Source organism: Chenopodium album, chromosome 5, assembly GCF_948465745.1.
Source record: "Chenopodium album chromosome 5, dcCheAlbu1.1, whole genome shotgun sequence".
Lineage (NCBI taxonomy): Eukaryota > Viridiplantae > Streptophyta > Magnoliopsida > Caryophyllales > Amaranthaceae > Chenopodium > Chenopodium album.
Window position 1 is genome coordinate 56,589,072 of NC_137838.1, and position 16,583 is coordinate 56,605,654.

The following is a 16,583-nucleotide window of genomic DNA, read 5'->3' on the forward strand; positions in this document are numbered from 1 at the left end:
TATTGAATATATTTTATTTATATCTTGATTTTTTTTATGGAATTAATTGATTGTGGATTATGACATAACTCTAAATAAGGAAATTTTTACCCTAAATTATGCAATTATGACTTGTGCTTTCCTAATAAAAAATCAAAAAAGTTAAATAAAGTAAACTAATTATAAATTATGTTGAGTTGGAAATCAACACAGAGTTACCAAAGACGATGCCATGATCTGGTTTCAGAGCAAATATGAGGGACATATTCTCAACAACGCCCATAATATTGCTACTTAAAACTTATTTTTATTGCAATTTTCTTTGATTTTTTAGTCTTTTTTCTACAAAATAATAGTCTGTTTTCTTTGTACTAGTTTGGTCACATTGCCTCTAAAAATTTAGTCTATTGTACTATATTTATTTGAAAGATAATTAGCAAGTAGTTTTGCTGTTTTATTCTGTTTTTTTTTTTAGGAATTATTTTATATGGAGTATTGTTTTCTGCTGTTATATGCGGACAAATTTTATCGGATTGTTAAAAATTGGTCAATAATCTTATATTTATCACAAATTCTGGAGTTGATTCAAGTCCCACCTTTATCTTTAGGACGTATTTTGCATATTGATGTTGTATAGGTGACTTTGCCATGTTTAATTCTCATGTAGTACAGTAACATAAGAAAAAATATAGTTTTGTGGGTACTTGTTGGAATCATCTCAATGAATAAATTATTAATTTTCAATTGTTAAAATTTATACTTATTGATAATTAATGATATTAGTGATCAAAGATTAGCATCGGCATGCGTGTCCAAGAGAAATGATGCAAGTATTTAAAAACGGTAGGAGTACTTACTATTAGTAGAAAATAGAAATTGTCCGTATAGTAGGAAAATTAACATATACGAGTACTTGTCATAGTCATAGCAAGACTTATATGATTGTAACATGTTTCAAAAGTACGTACTAATTTGAAGAAAATGTAAATATTGAACTCATACTTCTTTTGTAATTTAATGTTTGCTACTTTGCTCCATTATTTTTTAGGCCAAAGCGTTAAATTGTTGCCAAATATTAATGTATTTCAATTGATTCTATACATTAGATTTATCCTAGCATGTATTATCATAACATGAATCTTCTACTTTAGTAGTCAAGTTACAAATCAATTATTTCTCTTAGAGATCATGAAAAAGTAAGACCCATTTTTCTTTACCTTATTCTTGTTAAATTATAATTATTTTGGATGAATTTTATGTTATATATACTGTTAAAACTTATTTGCTATTATGTTTTCCCTTTAAAGTTAATAATTTTTAGTTATTAAAATTAATTTCTATTGAATTTAACATTTTTTTGGGGAATTTAACTTTTTTTTGGGGAATTTAACTTATACATTTATAAAATTAAATGGTACGGAGTACAAACATTAAGGGATAGTATGATTAACAATAACACTTCATCTATTCATATACTATTTCAATATACGGCTGGGATCATAGATCAACTATTTCAAAGCACAACTTAAAACTTATACCATTTAGGCTACAAAACGGCAAAAAATTATAACAAAATACAAGAGTATTTCTAACTTACTTGACCTTTTAAATTAATACTTTTACATATATACAATCTCTACTTTTTGGTAAGACTTTAATAAATTTAAATGTATTTATGAGAGGTCATATTAGATATATATATATACTACCTCCGGTCCAATTTACTCGCAACAAAGAAATATTTTTTTGTTGCGAGTAAATTGGACCGGAGGAAGTATATTAAAACCCATGGCCCAAGAATTGTAATCATGCCACGTGTCATGATTCTTGCCACTTGTCGTCATGACTTGATAAATGATGTGGGGGCATGTGACTCATGTCATATTAAAACTGATCATTAATGTTTCCTCACAAAAAATCTATGTTCATAAATTCTAAATTTTTAATTGAACTTATATATATACTAATAGCAAATTGAATTCAATATAATCTCATTCTTTCGTGTACTCATCGTCTCATCCATAATTCATATAGGTTATATGTACTACATATTTAAAATATATAACACAAAAATACATAGCAATTTCAAAATCACATATGTTTACTTTGAAGAAATTTATAATGGTAGGTGAAAATTCCTTTAACAAATAAAACAAACTAATATGAAGTATAAAAGTTAGATAACTGCATATTTTATAATGAATTTTGATAATGTTCAATAAATGATGCCAAGTGTCATCATGAATTGATAAAGGATGTTGGGTCATGTGATTTTTTTTTATTTTTTTATTTTTTTATTTTTTTTGACAACCAAGGTCATGTGATTCATGTCATATTAAAACTAATCATCAATTTTCACTCACAAAAAATTAATGTTCATAAATGCTAATTTTTTTAATCCTCATTCTTTCATTTGCTCATCTATACTTTGAAGAAATTTATAATGGTAGATAAAAAAATTCATTTAACAGATAAAACAAACTAATATAAAGTATAAAAGTTAGGTTACTGCATATTTTATAATGAATTTTGTTAATATTCAATAAAATTAATAAAAAAAAATGATTTTTTTTTTAAATTATAAAACCATCAATAGATTTCCCTTTAATTTATTAAAATTATTTTTTAAAATAATTTACTTTATATAAAAAAAATGACCCGGGACATCGCCCGGGCCTCAAACTAGTTTTAAAATATTAAAAAAAAGTATAGAAGTAGTTGGTAAGATAATCCATGTTCATACCTTATCATTAACAAACTTAGACCAGAGCCGAGCTTAAGCTCTCTCATAAGAGTCACTAGGTAAAATAGGTTCATCTTTCCAAGTTTCATCGATATACTCCATGATAACCAACGACTCGATGACCGCCTTTCCATCATGAACAAGCACTAGTAACTTCTTGTAAATGGGGTTGTACTTAAGAAGCTCTTCACTCTTGTTTTGTAGATCTTCCTCTACGTATTCATACTCAATTCCTTTCCATTTTAGCGTCATTTCCACTCTTCTACTGTAAGGACTAGCCCAAGACCCAAATAATTTCACTTTTCCCATTTTAGTTATTATCTTTAGTGATTCTACTACTTCCTATATCAATTTTATGAATTATTGGTCTTTTGTGTGTAAGTCATTGTTAATTAATAATGTGTTTAGTCAAGTCTTAGGATAGAATTTGATGTCAAAAATTAACATAAAAAGTTTTATCTTATATTGTAATAAGACAAAATTTGATAGCTTACTCATGATATCATATTCTTTACGGCTATTTCACCAAATGTCACTGAGTACTTACAAAATTCATCAAATGCCATCAAAGTTTTCAAAATTCTCCAAATGCCACTAAGAAACAATACAATGACACCTCGTGCCACTTATAGCATATGGACATTAGTTTTCCGTTAATGCAATTTTTATTTCACCAAATGGCATTACTTTGGAAAATTATTTCACCAAATGTCATTACTTTTTAAAATTAATACACAATATTTATTTATTTTAATGAATAAAAATAATACTTTATTTCGATTTTCGTGATGAATATGTTCGGGTAAGGTTTTGGGGGTCATTTTGACCCTTTATGGATACAAATTAAACTCGAAATTAGAAGAAAAAAAAAACGTAAATACCCCATTTTGCATTTTTTTCGAAAAAAAAATTGTGATATCGACATACAAAACGGGGCATTTATGTTATTTTTTAGTCAATTCCGAGCTTGATTTGTTATCATAAAGGATCATAATGACCCCCAAAACTTTACCCGATCAATTTTGATGGTTAAAAAATAACGACATGCTGATCGAAATATTTTTCAACACACAAAACGGAGCATTTACGTTTTTTTTCTTGTTAATTTTTAGCTTAATTTTATCCATAAAGAAACATAAATGACCCCCAAAACCTTACCTGATCACATTAGATGGTTAAAAAATAACAACACGCTAATCGAAATATTTTTCAACACATATAACGGAGCATTTATGTTATTTTTTTGTCAATTCCGAGCTTAATTTGTACCCATAAATGTTCAAAATGACCCTCAAAACTATACCCGAGCAATTTTTGCCACGTAAATGAAGAAAAAAAAACATTTTTATTAATTAAAATGAACCAATCATATTATGACACGTGTCAAGATTTAATCTTAATGACTAACGGAGCTAACGACCGTTAGTTAGTAATGACATTTGGTGAATTTTTTAAAATCTCGATGGCATTTGGTGAATTTTGCACTAGTAGAAAAATACAAAAAGGCACCGCTCTATGGCCACCGGTTTTTGAAAACCGGTGGCTTAAAAAATGGGCGGGATAGGCTAATTTACATTGCCACGGGTTCAAACCGAACCGGTGGCATAAATAGTAAAGGCCACCGGTTTAAACCCGTGGCAATAATCAATTAAAAAAAAAAAGCCCCCCTTATAAACCCCAAACCCTACCTCATTTCCCTCTCAGCCGTTCTTTCTCTCTCCTGCTCTCCCCTCTCCTCTTTCTCTCTCCTGCTCTCCCCTCTCTTCTTTCTCTTTCAATTCGACTGCTCTGTTCTCTTGCTCTTCTCCTTCGTCTCCTTCTCCCTCTTCTCCTTCGTATCCCATCACCAATAAACCACAAAGACATGCACCACGAAGACATGCACGAGGTTTGTGTTTAAAATCGATTTTTCTTGGTTAATTAATCAGATTTTGTTGGGTTTAATTGATTGATTTTCTGGGTTTAATTAATCGTTTTTGGAATTGTTTGAGTTTCTTAATCGATTTTAATTTGGTTTTTACTCGATTTTAATCAATTAATTCTGGGTTTTTGTTTTTTGAGTTCGTGAATCAATTTCTTGTTTTTTTTCCTCGGTTTTTTAACTTATTTTTGGGATTTTGTTTTTATTTTTGTTTAATTTTTTTTTCTGGGTTTTCTTCTGGGTTTTGGTTTCATTACTAGTTATTGATTTTCCTGGGTTAATTAGTCGATTTAGGATTTTTTGAGTGTTTTCATCGATTTTAATTCGATTTTTAATTGATTTTAATCGATTCTAAGTCGATCTCCTTCTGGGTTCATTCGATTTAATTCTGGGTTTTTTTTTTTTTTTTTTTTTGAGTTCGTGAAAATCAATTTGTTTTTTTGAGTTCGATTTAATTCTCATTTTGTTTTTCATTCTCGTTTTGAAAATCAATTCGATTTTTTAATTTAGTTCGATTTAATTCTCGGGTTTTCACTAATTTCTGGGAATTTTGTTTAAATTTTTTTCTGAGTTTTAGTTTTCTGGGTTTTTTTTCTGGGTTTTTGTTTAATTTCTGGGTTTTGTTTACATTTTTGTGTGTTTTTTCTGGGTTTATTTAACCGATTTAAATCGATTTATGGGTACCATGCATATTGTTCTGGTTTTTATTTTTATTTCGCAACTTATTTATTTTATTTAATCGATTTTTTTTTTGTTTGATGCAGGTATATTGATTTAGATGTAGATGTTAAATCGGAGAATAAAGATGCTGGATTATTGATTTAGGTGTTATATGGGTTATTTTTTAATTTTAATGTTGTAATTTTTTTTTGGTTTTTTATTGTAATTTTTTTTTTTATTTTAATGATGGAATTTTAGTCTTGTGTAATTTGATTAATTTAGTTCTTTTAAATTGGAATTGTTGTATGAGTAATTTAGTTGTAGTTATTAATATAGTTTTTTCACTCTTAAAAAGTGTACAATTACTAGATACTGATGAATATATATATGTGTTTTTATGTATTTTACATATATATATAGTTTCTACTACGATTTAAGTGAAATAAATGCAAAAAAAAAAAAAAAAAAAAAAAAAAAAAAAAAAAAAAATTTGTTTTTGTTTTTTATGGGAATTATTGCCACCGGTTAACCGGTGGCAATACTTGTTAATACCATTAAAAAAAAATTTGCGGGAAACATTATTGCCATCGGTTAACCGGTGGGAATATTTGTTTTTGCCACCGGTTTTGAACCGGTGGTTTTTTAATAAGATTATTGCCACCCCCCAAATGGCCACCGGTTCAAAACCGGTGGCAAAAACGGGTTTTGAACCGGTGGCCAATTCATATTTTCGTCTAGTGTTGAAAACCTTGATGGCATTTGGTGAATTTTTTAAGTACTCAGTGGCATTTGGTGAAATAGCCGTATTCTTTATTTTCTTGTTGTTTGACGTATGTGATGATACTAACTCCTTCCTCTTTTTAATTTGATTATTGTGAAAAAGGGGATGTTCCATGAGCTACTGTAAGCCGCCCAAACGACGGTGCTTCGGGTTGGTGAAATTATGTTAGTAAAGTTTTGTCTCAATTCCGTGGCAATTGCACCAAAAATTTGAGTTCCTTTCAAATCCCACAGTCGAATCACTTTTTCGAGAAAGAAAAAGAGTTTTCTTTTTTTCTTTCTATTTTCTTTCTTGAACTTGGAGGTTGCTAGAAGAGCTTGCCCCACCCATGAGTATATATTGTCAAGCCCTGATAAGGTTCTTCGCTTTGCATCGACAAAGGAAACTTGTCCAAAACTACCTATAGGTGGTATGAACGTATAACAAGAATTTTTGGAAGTCCTGCTCTATTTGATCTTTTAGGTCACGACTTCACCCTCCTTTTGAGAAAGGAGGGTGGAAGAATGGGAGGACCTAACTCAATCAAAATGTAATAAAAAATGTCTTTTTTTTTTTTTCTTTCTCTCATCTTTCCTTTAAATATGAAAGTTATTAATGATTCGAAAACCAGAAAATAACCCCTCACGTGCAAAATTATAGAAGATCCCCTTTAAGATCAAAGAATCCCATCGAATTGAGTTGGAAAAGTGCGGATTTTCAAGAATGAGAATCTGATGATATGCTAGGAATCTCATATGATTATCATCCACACCTAAAACGTAATTTAATGCCCGAAAATTGGATAGGAATATAGGATGGCCCTTCACGCTTCTAGTATAGGATATATTGCAACATTTTTCATCTTCAATTCTTCTACGTAGAATTAATACCTATTTATATATACTATATATTAGAAGACGTTCCTTTTAAAGGAACGGTGCCACGTGGCACTCTTCAAAGTATGTGTACTTATTGTGCTATGTCACAATGCGACATCATCATCCAAAGTAATTGCGCCATATAAGCTAGCCACTTCATTTAACAAAATAAAATATGCTTTGAACAAGATTCGAACCCATAAACTTCAATATATATAGGTATTACTGAAGGAATTATGTCTTCGATAAGTGCAATTACTAGATATATCAAGGATCACTATTATGGAAATAATAAGTTCATTCTTTTGGGTCGTCATTGTTTAGTGCTAGATATTACAAATGATCTTAGGTCTAGTTAAATAGTCCAAAGCCCAATATGGAGCCTATGAAGTCACACAACAAGGGTATTGGGTTAAACAAGTAAGAGGCCCATTAATGGGCCTCATGAGGATATGACAAGCCATATAAGGAGTAGGGCTAGTGTAGTTTGAATTGGGTTAAGTGTTTAGGCTTCACATGGACTCTAATTATATATGTGATATATAAATAGAGGCCATGCCTAGGGTTGACATAAGTCATAATTAACCCATACAGTACATTGTGAAGCAAGCAACCAAACACTCTAACCCCCCTCTCTCTCTCTCTCTCACGCCTCTCTCTCTTCCTCCCCTTTGTCCGTACAGTACTGTAGGGAATATTTCAAGCATTACCCCTAACTTGAACCCCACTGTGATCATACACTTAAGTATGGTGGCGTCCAAAGGGAAAGAAGATAGAGAAAAAGAGTCGCCAACAAGTTTTATGAACTTGTAAACCGTTCACAGGGTGAAGGTTACACCCCTTAACGCTCCAGGAGATCGTCAACTCCAATAGGTCTGGAACCAGGACTGGTAGTTCGGAGATGAAGGTACAAATCCAACCTAAAAGAGATTGAACCTGCCCTAATAATAGGCCTCTACTTTATTCTGATCGTATTCGTGTGCGCTTTCTGACTAACATACAATCATTAGGTTTACCCTAAACCTGTTTATCTATGTTGGTTGAATATAATGCACAAATAAAACTATTATTGGCAATCACTTGAATTATAATCATATTAACCCTAAACAAGATTAATAATTATCTTATTAAGCATGATTACAAGTATCAATTCCCTTTAAACATGCATAAAAGGCGTGATCAAGCAATAACAATAAATATCAAGCAACATAATAATAATAACAATTATATAACAATAATTATAATAACAATAATAATCATAAAAAATAAACATGTTCATGGTAAAGCATAATAATAGCAAGATCCTAGGCATGATACTAACAAGATTAATAACAAACCCTAGCATGTCACTAAACAATAAAAATCAAAGCTTTAACCCTAACATGATACTAACATGAATAAATATTAGAAAAGAATAGGAAGTATCGCAGGAATCATAATTGTCATATTTGATATTAGAAATTATAGTTGTTACCCTAAACATGATACTAGGAAGATCAAAACACCCTAACATGACACTAGGAATCATAATAACAACCTAGACATGATTTCTAAATCATAATATCAATGCAAACAATTAAAGCACTTACTTGGATGCCTCGTATCTTTTTATAATAACAAAATACACACGTTAGTAACTTCAAGGAAACTATAAAATCAAACAATTAAATTAAATAATTGAAATAGAGATTTGGGACCAAACCCTAAGAAATCAAACCTTTCACGTCTTGGGCGAAGGCAACTTCGAACTATGCTAGGTATGTCTAGTGCTAATGTATAAGGAATTGTGTTTGTAAAAAGCTAGGCTTAGAAAGAGAGAGAGAATCAATAATTTCTTGATGAGAGTTGGTCATTGAAAAAGGGGAGATATGACCTCTATTTATAGAGAAAAAAGAGAGTCGAAGAATAACAAAAGAATCCGAATTCGAATCGAAATAAAACTCAATGGACAGCAGTTTTTGCGGATTTTGTTTTTATCATATCTTTTGATCCATATTTCCAAATAAGGCATATAATATGTCGTTGGAAAGCTCTTGAAGTCTACTTTCCAACCCAATTAAAATCAGATTAAAATAGTTTGTATATTAAAAAATATGGCCGAAATAGTAGGACGGTGTCAGTTTTGGATAAAGTTTTGTATCTCATTCATAATCTTTTTCGTTATAGCTCGGAATTAATAATATAATATATCATTGGAAAGATAATTTCAAGATCTATCCAAATATATAAAATTTGGATAAAGATTATGAGGCACAAAAATAAAATCTGACTGTCTTTGAGCATCTTTAAATTCGAATAGAATTAGGATTTAAGAAAAGGAAAGTTTTAAAAAAGGAAAGTTTTTATTTAACTCAAATTCTTTAATCTTATCTTTTCAAAAAGGATAATTAAGATCTTTTAGAAACTTATAGAAGCTTCTAATTAATTCTAATTAGTTTAGGAATAGGATTAGACCTTTGGACCCTCCACATGATCATTGAGTCGTAGGTAAGATCCGGTTCCAGCCCAGTTTAGTATTTTGGCCATAACTTCCTCATTATTCATTGGAATTGGGCTTATAATATATCGTTGGAAAGGTTTTTTCAAGACCCATCCAACTACACCATTATTGGACCCATATCATGAACCAAAATAAACTGGAATGCACATTTTTCAAAAATAAGGTAAGAAAAGAAATATTTTCGAAAATAGAAAGAAAAGATATTTTAATAAAAGCATCTTCATCACTAGACTTTTCACACTTTCGCTTTGTTCGATAATCAAATGACGTGAAAAATATTCATCACTGGGTTTGGTTTTAGGGAGACACAATTGGGTGTCTACAGGTACGGACACCGTTGAACGGTGGTGGTGGTGGCGGCTCGTGGCTCGTTTGTCTCCTCTCTTCTCAGTTGAAGGTTGATTGAAACGTTCAATCACGACTAAATAGCATTAGTGGAGGTTTAATCTGTGCCCGTGGACCAAGTAGAGGAATCACGCTTGGGGTTCTTTATCTCTCATTGTTCTTGCTCGATCGCACGTGGAATCACGCTTCAACGGTACAATTATATGTTCTTTATGTGTTATGCAATGATCCTTGGTTTAGGTGCTTTATGAATATGATTCATTTTTATTCCATTATTAGTACATAGAAACTCCTACAATTACCTTTACCATATCAACTAACTATTATTAATGTTTCAAGTTTCACATTATATTATATATTCTTTTCATTTATTAGGTAAATTAGAGGTAATATAATTCATTTATTTTTGGTAATTTTGTCAAAAACTACCTATTATACTCAAGAATTTGCGAGAAACTACCTATTAAAAAAAATGTTGTAATTTACTACCTAAAATTTGAAAAATGTTGTAATTTACTACCTGTTGCCGGATTTTGTAGTTTGACCATTTTACTCCGGCGTTGACTTAGTCACGTGCTACTCACGTGAGACTTAATGAAGCTTTCTTTCCCAAATTTTCCCCAAATTGCTTCCCACTAATCCTAATTCCACGACTTTTTCCCAGAAAGCCCCAATTTCAGTTTAAAGGCGATTTTTTTGAGCCAATCTCCTCCTCTATTGTGCGCGATTGAGGTAATTGTTGTTTAATTTAGTTTTGTTTAATGGATTTCGATTGAAACCCTCTATATATTAAATGCTGGTTTTGTTCTCAAAGATTCGTTCCCGTGAATTTAGGGTTTATTTAAAACGAAAATTGTGAATTGCAGGTGTGCGAATGTCTTCTTCGTCCAAAGCCAAGTGCAAGAGTGGAATTCCCATTGCTAGGGTGACGTCGTGGACTCATGAAAACCCAAGGAGGAAGTTTAATTGGATTAGAAGAAGAAAGGAAATTTTGTCAGTAGATGAAGAAGATGAACAGCGAATTTCAAAATTTGGGGGAAATTTGGGAAAAAAATGAACATTACAGGCATAATAGGTAGTTTGGGGGAAGTTTGGGGGAAATTTGGGAAAAAAAATGAACATTAAGTCTCACGTGAGTAGCAAGTGCCTAAGTCAACGCCGGAGAAATATGGTCAAACTTCAAAATCCGGCAACAGGTAGTAAATTACAACATTTTTCAAAAAATAGGTAGTCAATTACAACATTTTTTTTAATAGGTAGTTTCTCGCAAATTCTTGAGTATAATAGGTAGTTTTTGACAAAATTGCCTTTATTTTTCATAAGATTAGAATATAAATACATATGATGTAAATAATTTTTTTTAAAAAAAATAAAGTGACATCCGAGGCAATGTTCGAACCACTACACACACTAAATATACAAATAGTCGAACATAATTGTTAAATTAAAGCAAGAAGTAAACATATACTAGCAACCCGGGGCATCACCTGGGGTAGACACTAGTTATGATTACAAGGTGTTTGTTGAAACTTGACAATTATGGAGTAGTTGATTATGTAAGGTGGGGTAAAGGTGTCAACTTGGGTATCTCATACTCTCATGTCTAAGTCGGATTTGGTGATATCAGGTTGTGTTAAGCTATATCAAATTTGAGTCCGTTAAATAATTATTGTATTCATATAAATTGAAATTTGAATCGAGTGTTGTATTTGGGTTGACTTCGAAATCTATCACGGTACCAAGTAAGCATATTTTAATTTTTTTTTTTGAAGAAAAGCTAGTAGTACCATTAATCAAGTGTTAGACAAATTATCCATCATTACATAAGGAGCAATTTCGGGGGGACAATGATTTTCCCATACTTGCACGAAGCCAAAAGGTACTATTCTAGCTAGAGAATGGGCGACAGAATTCCCGTCTCTATGAACATGATACCAAGAAACAAACTCAAGGAATTATCTAACATACATAACATCATCTAAGACAGAATTAAGGTCAGAAAAGAAGGTCACCGCTTTCGACAGGCGCTTGATGACAACTTGGCTGTCAGACTCCATGATCACACGCTTGATACCATACTTGCGAGCCAGTTTTAACCCAAAAAGAATCGCTTTGCCTTCAGCAATCTCCGGAGTCCAGCTGCCCCAAGTTCATCTAGAGCCTGCAAATATGACATTCCCCTTATCATCTCTTGCCACAGCCCCAACACCAACCCACCCTTCATCACGCTAGCTGGCATCACAATTAATCTTCACGAAATCTGTTGGATGAGGGCTCCAGATTTTAGCACTCCTGCTCTTCCTCGCACCCACTACACCATAAATCTTCGAGCAATACTTGATGCAATCATCAACAAGGCGCTGAACTCTTTCCTTGATGACCAAGTGCGACACTTCTTTCGGATTGAAAACTTTATCATTTCGTCTGCTCCATATAAACCACATCAAGGCTGCACCTTTCAAGCACTTTTTCGAGTCCAACTTGTTCCAACGCACAAGCACTTCCTTGATATCTTCACTCGAATCAGTGGGAACCAAGTCATCACAGTCCAATTCTCTCCAAAGATCACGCACCGCTACACAGAAGAAGAAAGCACGACTCGTCGTTTCACAAACCGAACTACACCACGGGCATGAGTCACTTTCAGTCATATGTCTATAATGTAGCAACTCACGGGTAGGGAGGGATTTAGTACAAGCACGCCAAAGAAATTACTTGACTTTTGGAATGGTATCAAGACCCCAAATCAGCACCCACGCTTCATGAAAATTATCGAGGTTACAAGATTTACCCAAGAGGTACGCCGTTTTGACAGAGTAAACACCATCATGAGAGAATGCCCAAGTTAACTGGTCTTTGGGCTGACGGATGCTTATGGGAATTTGCATAATACAAGTGATATCTCAAGCATTAAAATTTGCCTCAATAACATCATGCTTCCAGTCACTGCTTTCCTCATCGATAAGGTCACAAACCAAGGAAAGACCCTCAACTCTCGGGGAAAGAAGGCGACTCCCCTGATCATCTACCACCCACGGTGCTGTGTAGATATCAATCGCATGACCATCCCCTACCCTCCATATAAGTCCCTCTTTCACCAGTGCTTTTGCACCCCAAATATTACGCCAAGATAAACTACCATTCAACCCCAAAGAAGCATCCAAAAAGTCACAAAGGGGATAGTACTTCCCTTCCATCAAAAGACTAAGCAACGAGTCAGGAGCTGAAATAAGATGCCAAGCTTGTTTTCCTAGAAGGGCATCATTAAAGATAGTCATATCCTTAAAACCGAGCCCTCCTATGCATATTTTAATTGGTGCCAATAAGAATTTAGTTTTTGTTTTTTGGTATTTTTTGGTTACCAAAATATTTGATTTTAGTACAAAAAATGAGTTTATTTCTTTTTTAGAAAAAAAACTGCGTCTCTACTTACTCATAGAAGTGTGTTCCCTATAAAAAAAAACATGTCAACAAAATAAGGATGAGTAATAACAGTAATGCAACAACAATAATTTTACCAACCAATATAAACTACCGGCGGTTAACAATCGATTAGTAATAGTATATTAAAGGCCTTATTTTTAATTGTATTATCGGTTAATTATTGTGGTTATTAGATCAGTAAAGTACAAAACTTATTGTAGAGTTGATAATTTAATTTTAAGACTTTTAAACACATATACACATCAAATCTCCAAGGTATAGGATTTAAAAACCTAGGGAGGAGGGTTGGTTTAGCTCATACCATACCAATACTTTCAAAATCTTTCTAAAATTAAACCAAACAAATGTTATCATTAATCAAATTTCAAACTGAGAATATCATAGTACAATTTCAGTCCTTATTTCAAACCCATACCACATTCCGTTACCTAGTAGCTTACAAGTGTTACAACCATGTATATTACTAGTGACATTCTTAATTGGTAGCCATTACGTTTATATTAGCATGTCGAGCTTGGCAGAATGCTAGCATTTTTTCTTTTTGAGGCAGATTTTCTTTGATAATAGGACAACTTAAGACATCTTTAGCCCAAGATCATATGCGTGGATACTTTTCAATTGTAAGCACTTCTTTGGCTGTAACTTCTTGCAAGCATGGAATCCATAAAGCTACCATTGTTGCCACAATGTCCAAGAATCCAATGTTATTTCCTCCAAAGAACTTCTTTCCTTTGATCTCATTTTCGAAAAGTTCAAGTAAATCTTCTACTTCTTTTACTTCCTTTTCGCTTCGGAATGCAGTTTTTGCAAAAGACATTAATTGAGAATAATAAAAATGTCAATATTTATAGAAGTATAATAATTCATTATCATTAATAAACACTAAAAAGAATAAAGATCAAAGAGGGAGACATAAATCGATCAAGGATGCCTCAAAATGTTTTTTTTTTTTTTAATTTTTTTTTAAAAAATAGTTGGCTAACATCTTGACATTTTAACCAAATATTTAGATTCATAATAGCCTTAATAGGATATCCTTCGTTACATTTTTTTTTATAGTTTTTATATTATTTTAATTAATTAATTTATTAATTTTTTTTTTTGGATTTTTTTGACAATTATCACCTATAATTGTTGTTGTTTTAGCAATTATCACCTACATTTTTTTTTTGAATTTTACCACCAACTATTTTTCAGAACATCAAAACTTCCCACCTACTTGACTCTCAACTCAAATATGACGTCATGTGAGGCCCATTAACTACATATTTCCTCCCTTTCTTTCTCTCTCTCTCATCTCTTATTCCCCTATATTGTACCTCCTCTCAAAATTGGGGAAAAACATCAAATTAAATTACACATTCATTGTTAATTGTTTCACAAATTGAATTTTTTTTTCCAATTTTGGGAGGGGTAAAATACATGGGAATGAGAAATCGAGTAAGAAAGAAAGAGTGGGCGGGAGAAGGTGGTTAATAAGCCCGACGTTACATTTGAGTTAAGAGTCAAGTATGTGAGAAGTTTTGATGTTTTGAAAAACTAGGGCAGCCAAAGCGCGTTGCACGCGGGGGGGCCAGCCCTTTTGGCTTAATTTTTCTTGGCTTGTGTTTGCACTTGACAAGGAGTTAATAGACTGATAGAGGAATATCTCTCTATTGCTTAGCCTTAATTTTTCTTGGCTTGTGTTTACACTTTACATGGAGTTAATCGTCCGCTACCAAAGGCTCGCTCTTGTCTTTGATGTTGTAGAATATTCCCGGATTTGTGATACAACATGCTGCACCCTTATTTAAGTAGTGAAAAATCACAACGTGCTAACACTTTATATAGGGATTTATGATATCAATATATCTTTTGCGTTCATTGACCTAATTGAAAACAAAAAGGTACATCTTATAGCAGTACATGGTACTTCACAATACATAGATAGTATTGGCATTAATACATAATAGTATTCAAATACACATAATTTCACAATGCTCAAAAGTTAACAGATAATCAGAAAATGAACTCTGACAAAATGCTTCTAACAATTTGGTTTTGTAGTAACTTAACCCTATGCAACCCACAATTTCTTTAATAATTCCCTTGAATCCCTTCTTGCTATCTTTCCCTTTTCACCTCAGTTTGGTTTCCTTTCTTTCTAGTACATCTAATTCGGCACAATCATATATTAATTTCATTAGTTTTAATGTCCTTTAAACACAATTATGTGTAAGTCGTTAATTTCGACCATCACAAAATATAGAAAAAAAAAAAATCCCACATCAAGCAATAACTACTTTTCGTTGTCCAGTGACTGACGTCATGTAATAAAATCATAATTCCCATTAAATTAAATATAGAAATTTTAAACTTTATTATTCCATTCTTCATTTAATTCTAATTAATTGATGGGTCTTAGGAAAATTTACAAAATTACACTTGGGAGTAAGAAGGTAAAAAAACATTTTAACGGGTATAAATATAGTCAGTGTCCTATTCATAAGAACAATCTCCAACTTTTTATAAGGTAGGGATACAAAATAATAAATTAAATCCTTTTTTATTTTTTTTTTATAAAGTTTACCTTCTTAATTACTATACTCTATACAATCTCTACTTGTGGTAAAATTTTGTAAAGATAAACATTATTTTATGACATCTTGTACATGTTAAATTCGTTTGAAGAATACAAGCGATATAGTAAAACAATTTATGAATTACAACCATACCTTATCATCAATAACCTTAGTTAGACCAAAAATGTGCTTGAGATCTCTCATAAGGGTCACTGGGTAATATAGGATTACCCTTCCATGTTTCTTTGACATGCTCTATGATGACCAACGACTCAGCAACCGCCTTTCCGTCGTGAACAAGCACCGGTATCTTCTTGTTAATCGGATTATAGTTAAGAAGCTCTTCACTCTTGTGTTGTAGATCTTCCTCTACATATTCATACTCAATTCCTTTCAATTTTAATGTTATTTCCACTTTTCTACTGTAAGGACTAGGCCAATACCCAAATAGTTTCACTTTTCCCATTTTAATTAGATCCTTAAATTATTTTTTTTGTCCATTATTTGTATTTATATAGTACTAATGATTATTAACCCTATGCTTAGACGTTTTGTCAAGTCTTTTACAAAGTATTAATTAAAAAAATGATGTAATTAGTTAAGTCTTTGAATAGCATGTATTTAATTATATTAATAACATAAACATATTGATAGTGTACTTGTTGAGTCGTAATAGAACAAATTATGATACGTTACTAGTGAAGTAGTGATATCATATTCTTTAAGCCTGCCGTATGTGATGATATCAACTCATTTCTCTTAGAGTCTTAGACCAGCTAAGGCATATTAACT

The 16,583-nt window shown here is 32.0% G+C and overlaps 1 protein-coding gene and 1 long non-coding RNA gene across 2 annotated transcripts; one reads left to right on the plus strand and one right to left on the minus strand.

Moving 5' to 3' along the window:
* Positions 1–4,389: 4,389 nt before the first annotated feature.
* LOC145630772 (uncharacterized) lies at positions 4,390–5,687 on the plus strand. Its single transcript, XR_014112240.1, has 2 exons — positions 4,390–4,610; positions 5,408–5,687. It is a non-coding gene; the product is annotated as an uncharacterized LOC145630772 (long non-coding RNA).
* An 8,138-nt stretch (positions 5,688–13,825) lies between these two features.
* LOC145630773 (glutathione S-transferase U7-like) lies at positions 13,826–16,257 on the minus strand. The gene is made up of 2 exons (XM_081682945.1): positions 15,968–16,257; positions 13,826–14,069 (listed from the first exon to the last, which is right to left on the minus strand). The coding sequence occupies exons 1-2, from the start codon at positions 16,255–16,257 to the stop codon at positions 13,826–13,828; spliced, it is 534 nt and encodes a 177-aa protein (XP_081539071.1).
* Positions 16,258–16,583: the final 326 nt, after the last annotated feature.

Excerpts from the sequence above, each read along its gene's own strand:
- LOC145630773 (XM_081682945.1), bottom strand. The coding sequence starts at position 16,257 with ATGGGAAAAGTGAAACTATTTGGGTATTGGCCTAGTCCTTACAGTAGA. Across the intron at positions 14,070-15,967 it reads TCTCAAGCACATTTTTGGTC|ACATTTTTATTATTCTCAAT; the intron begins TAACTAAGGTTA and ends CTATAAATATTG.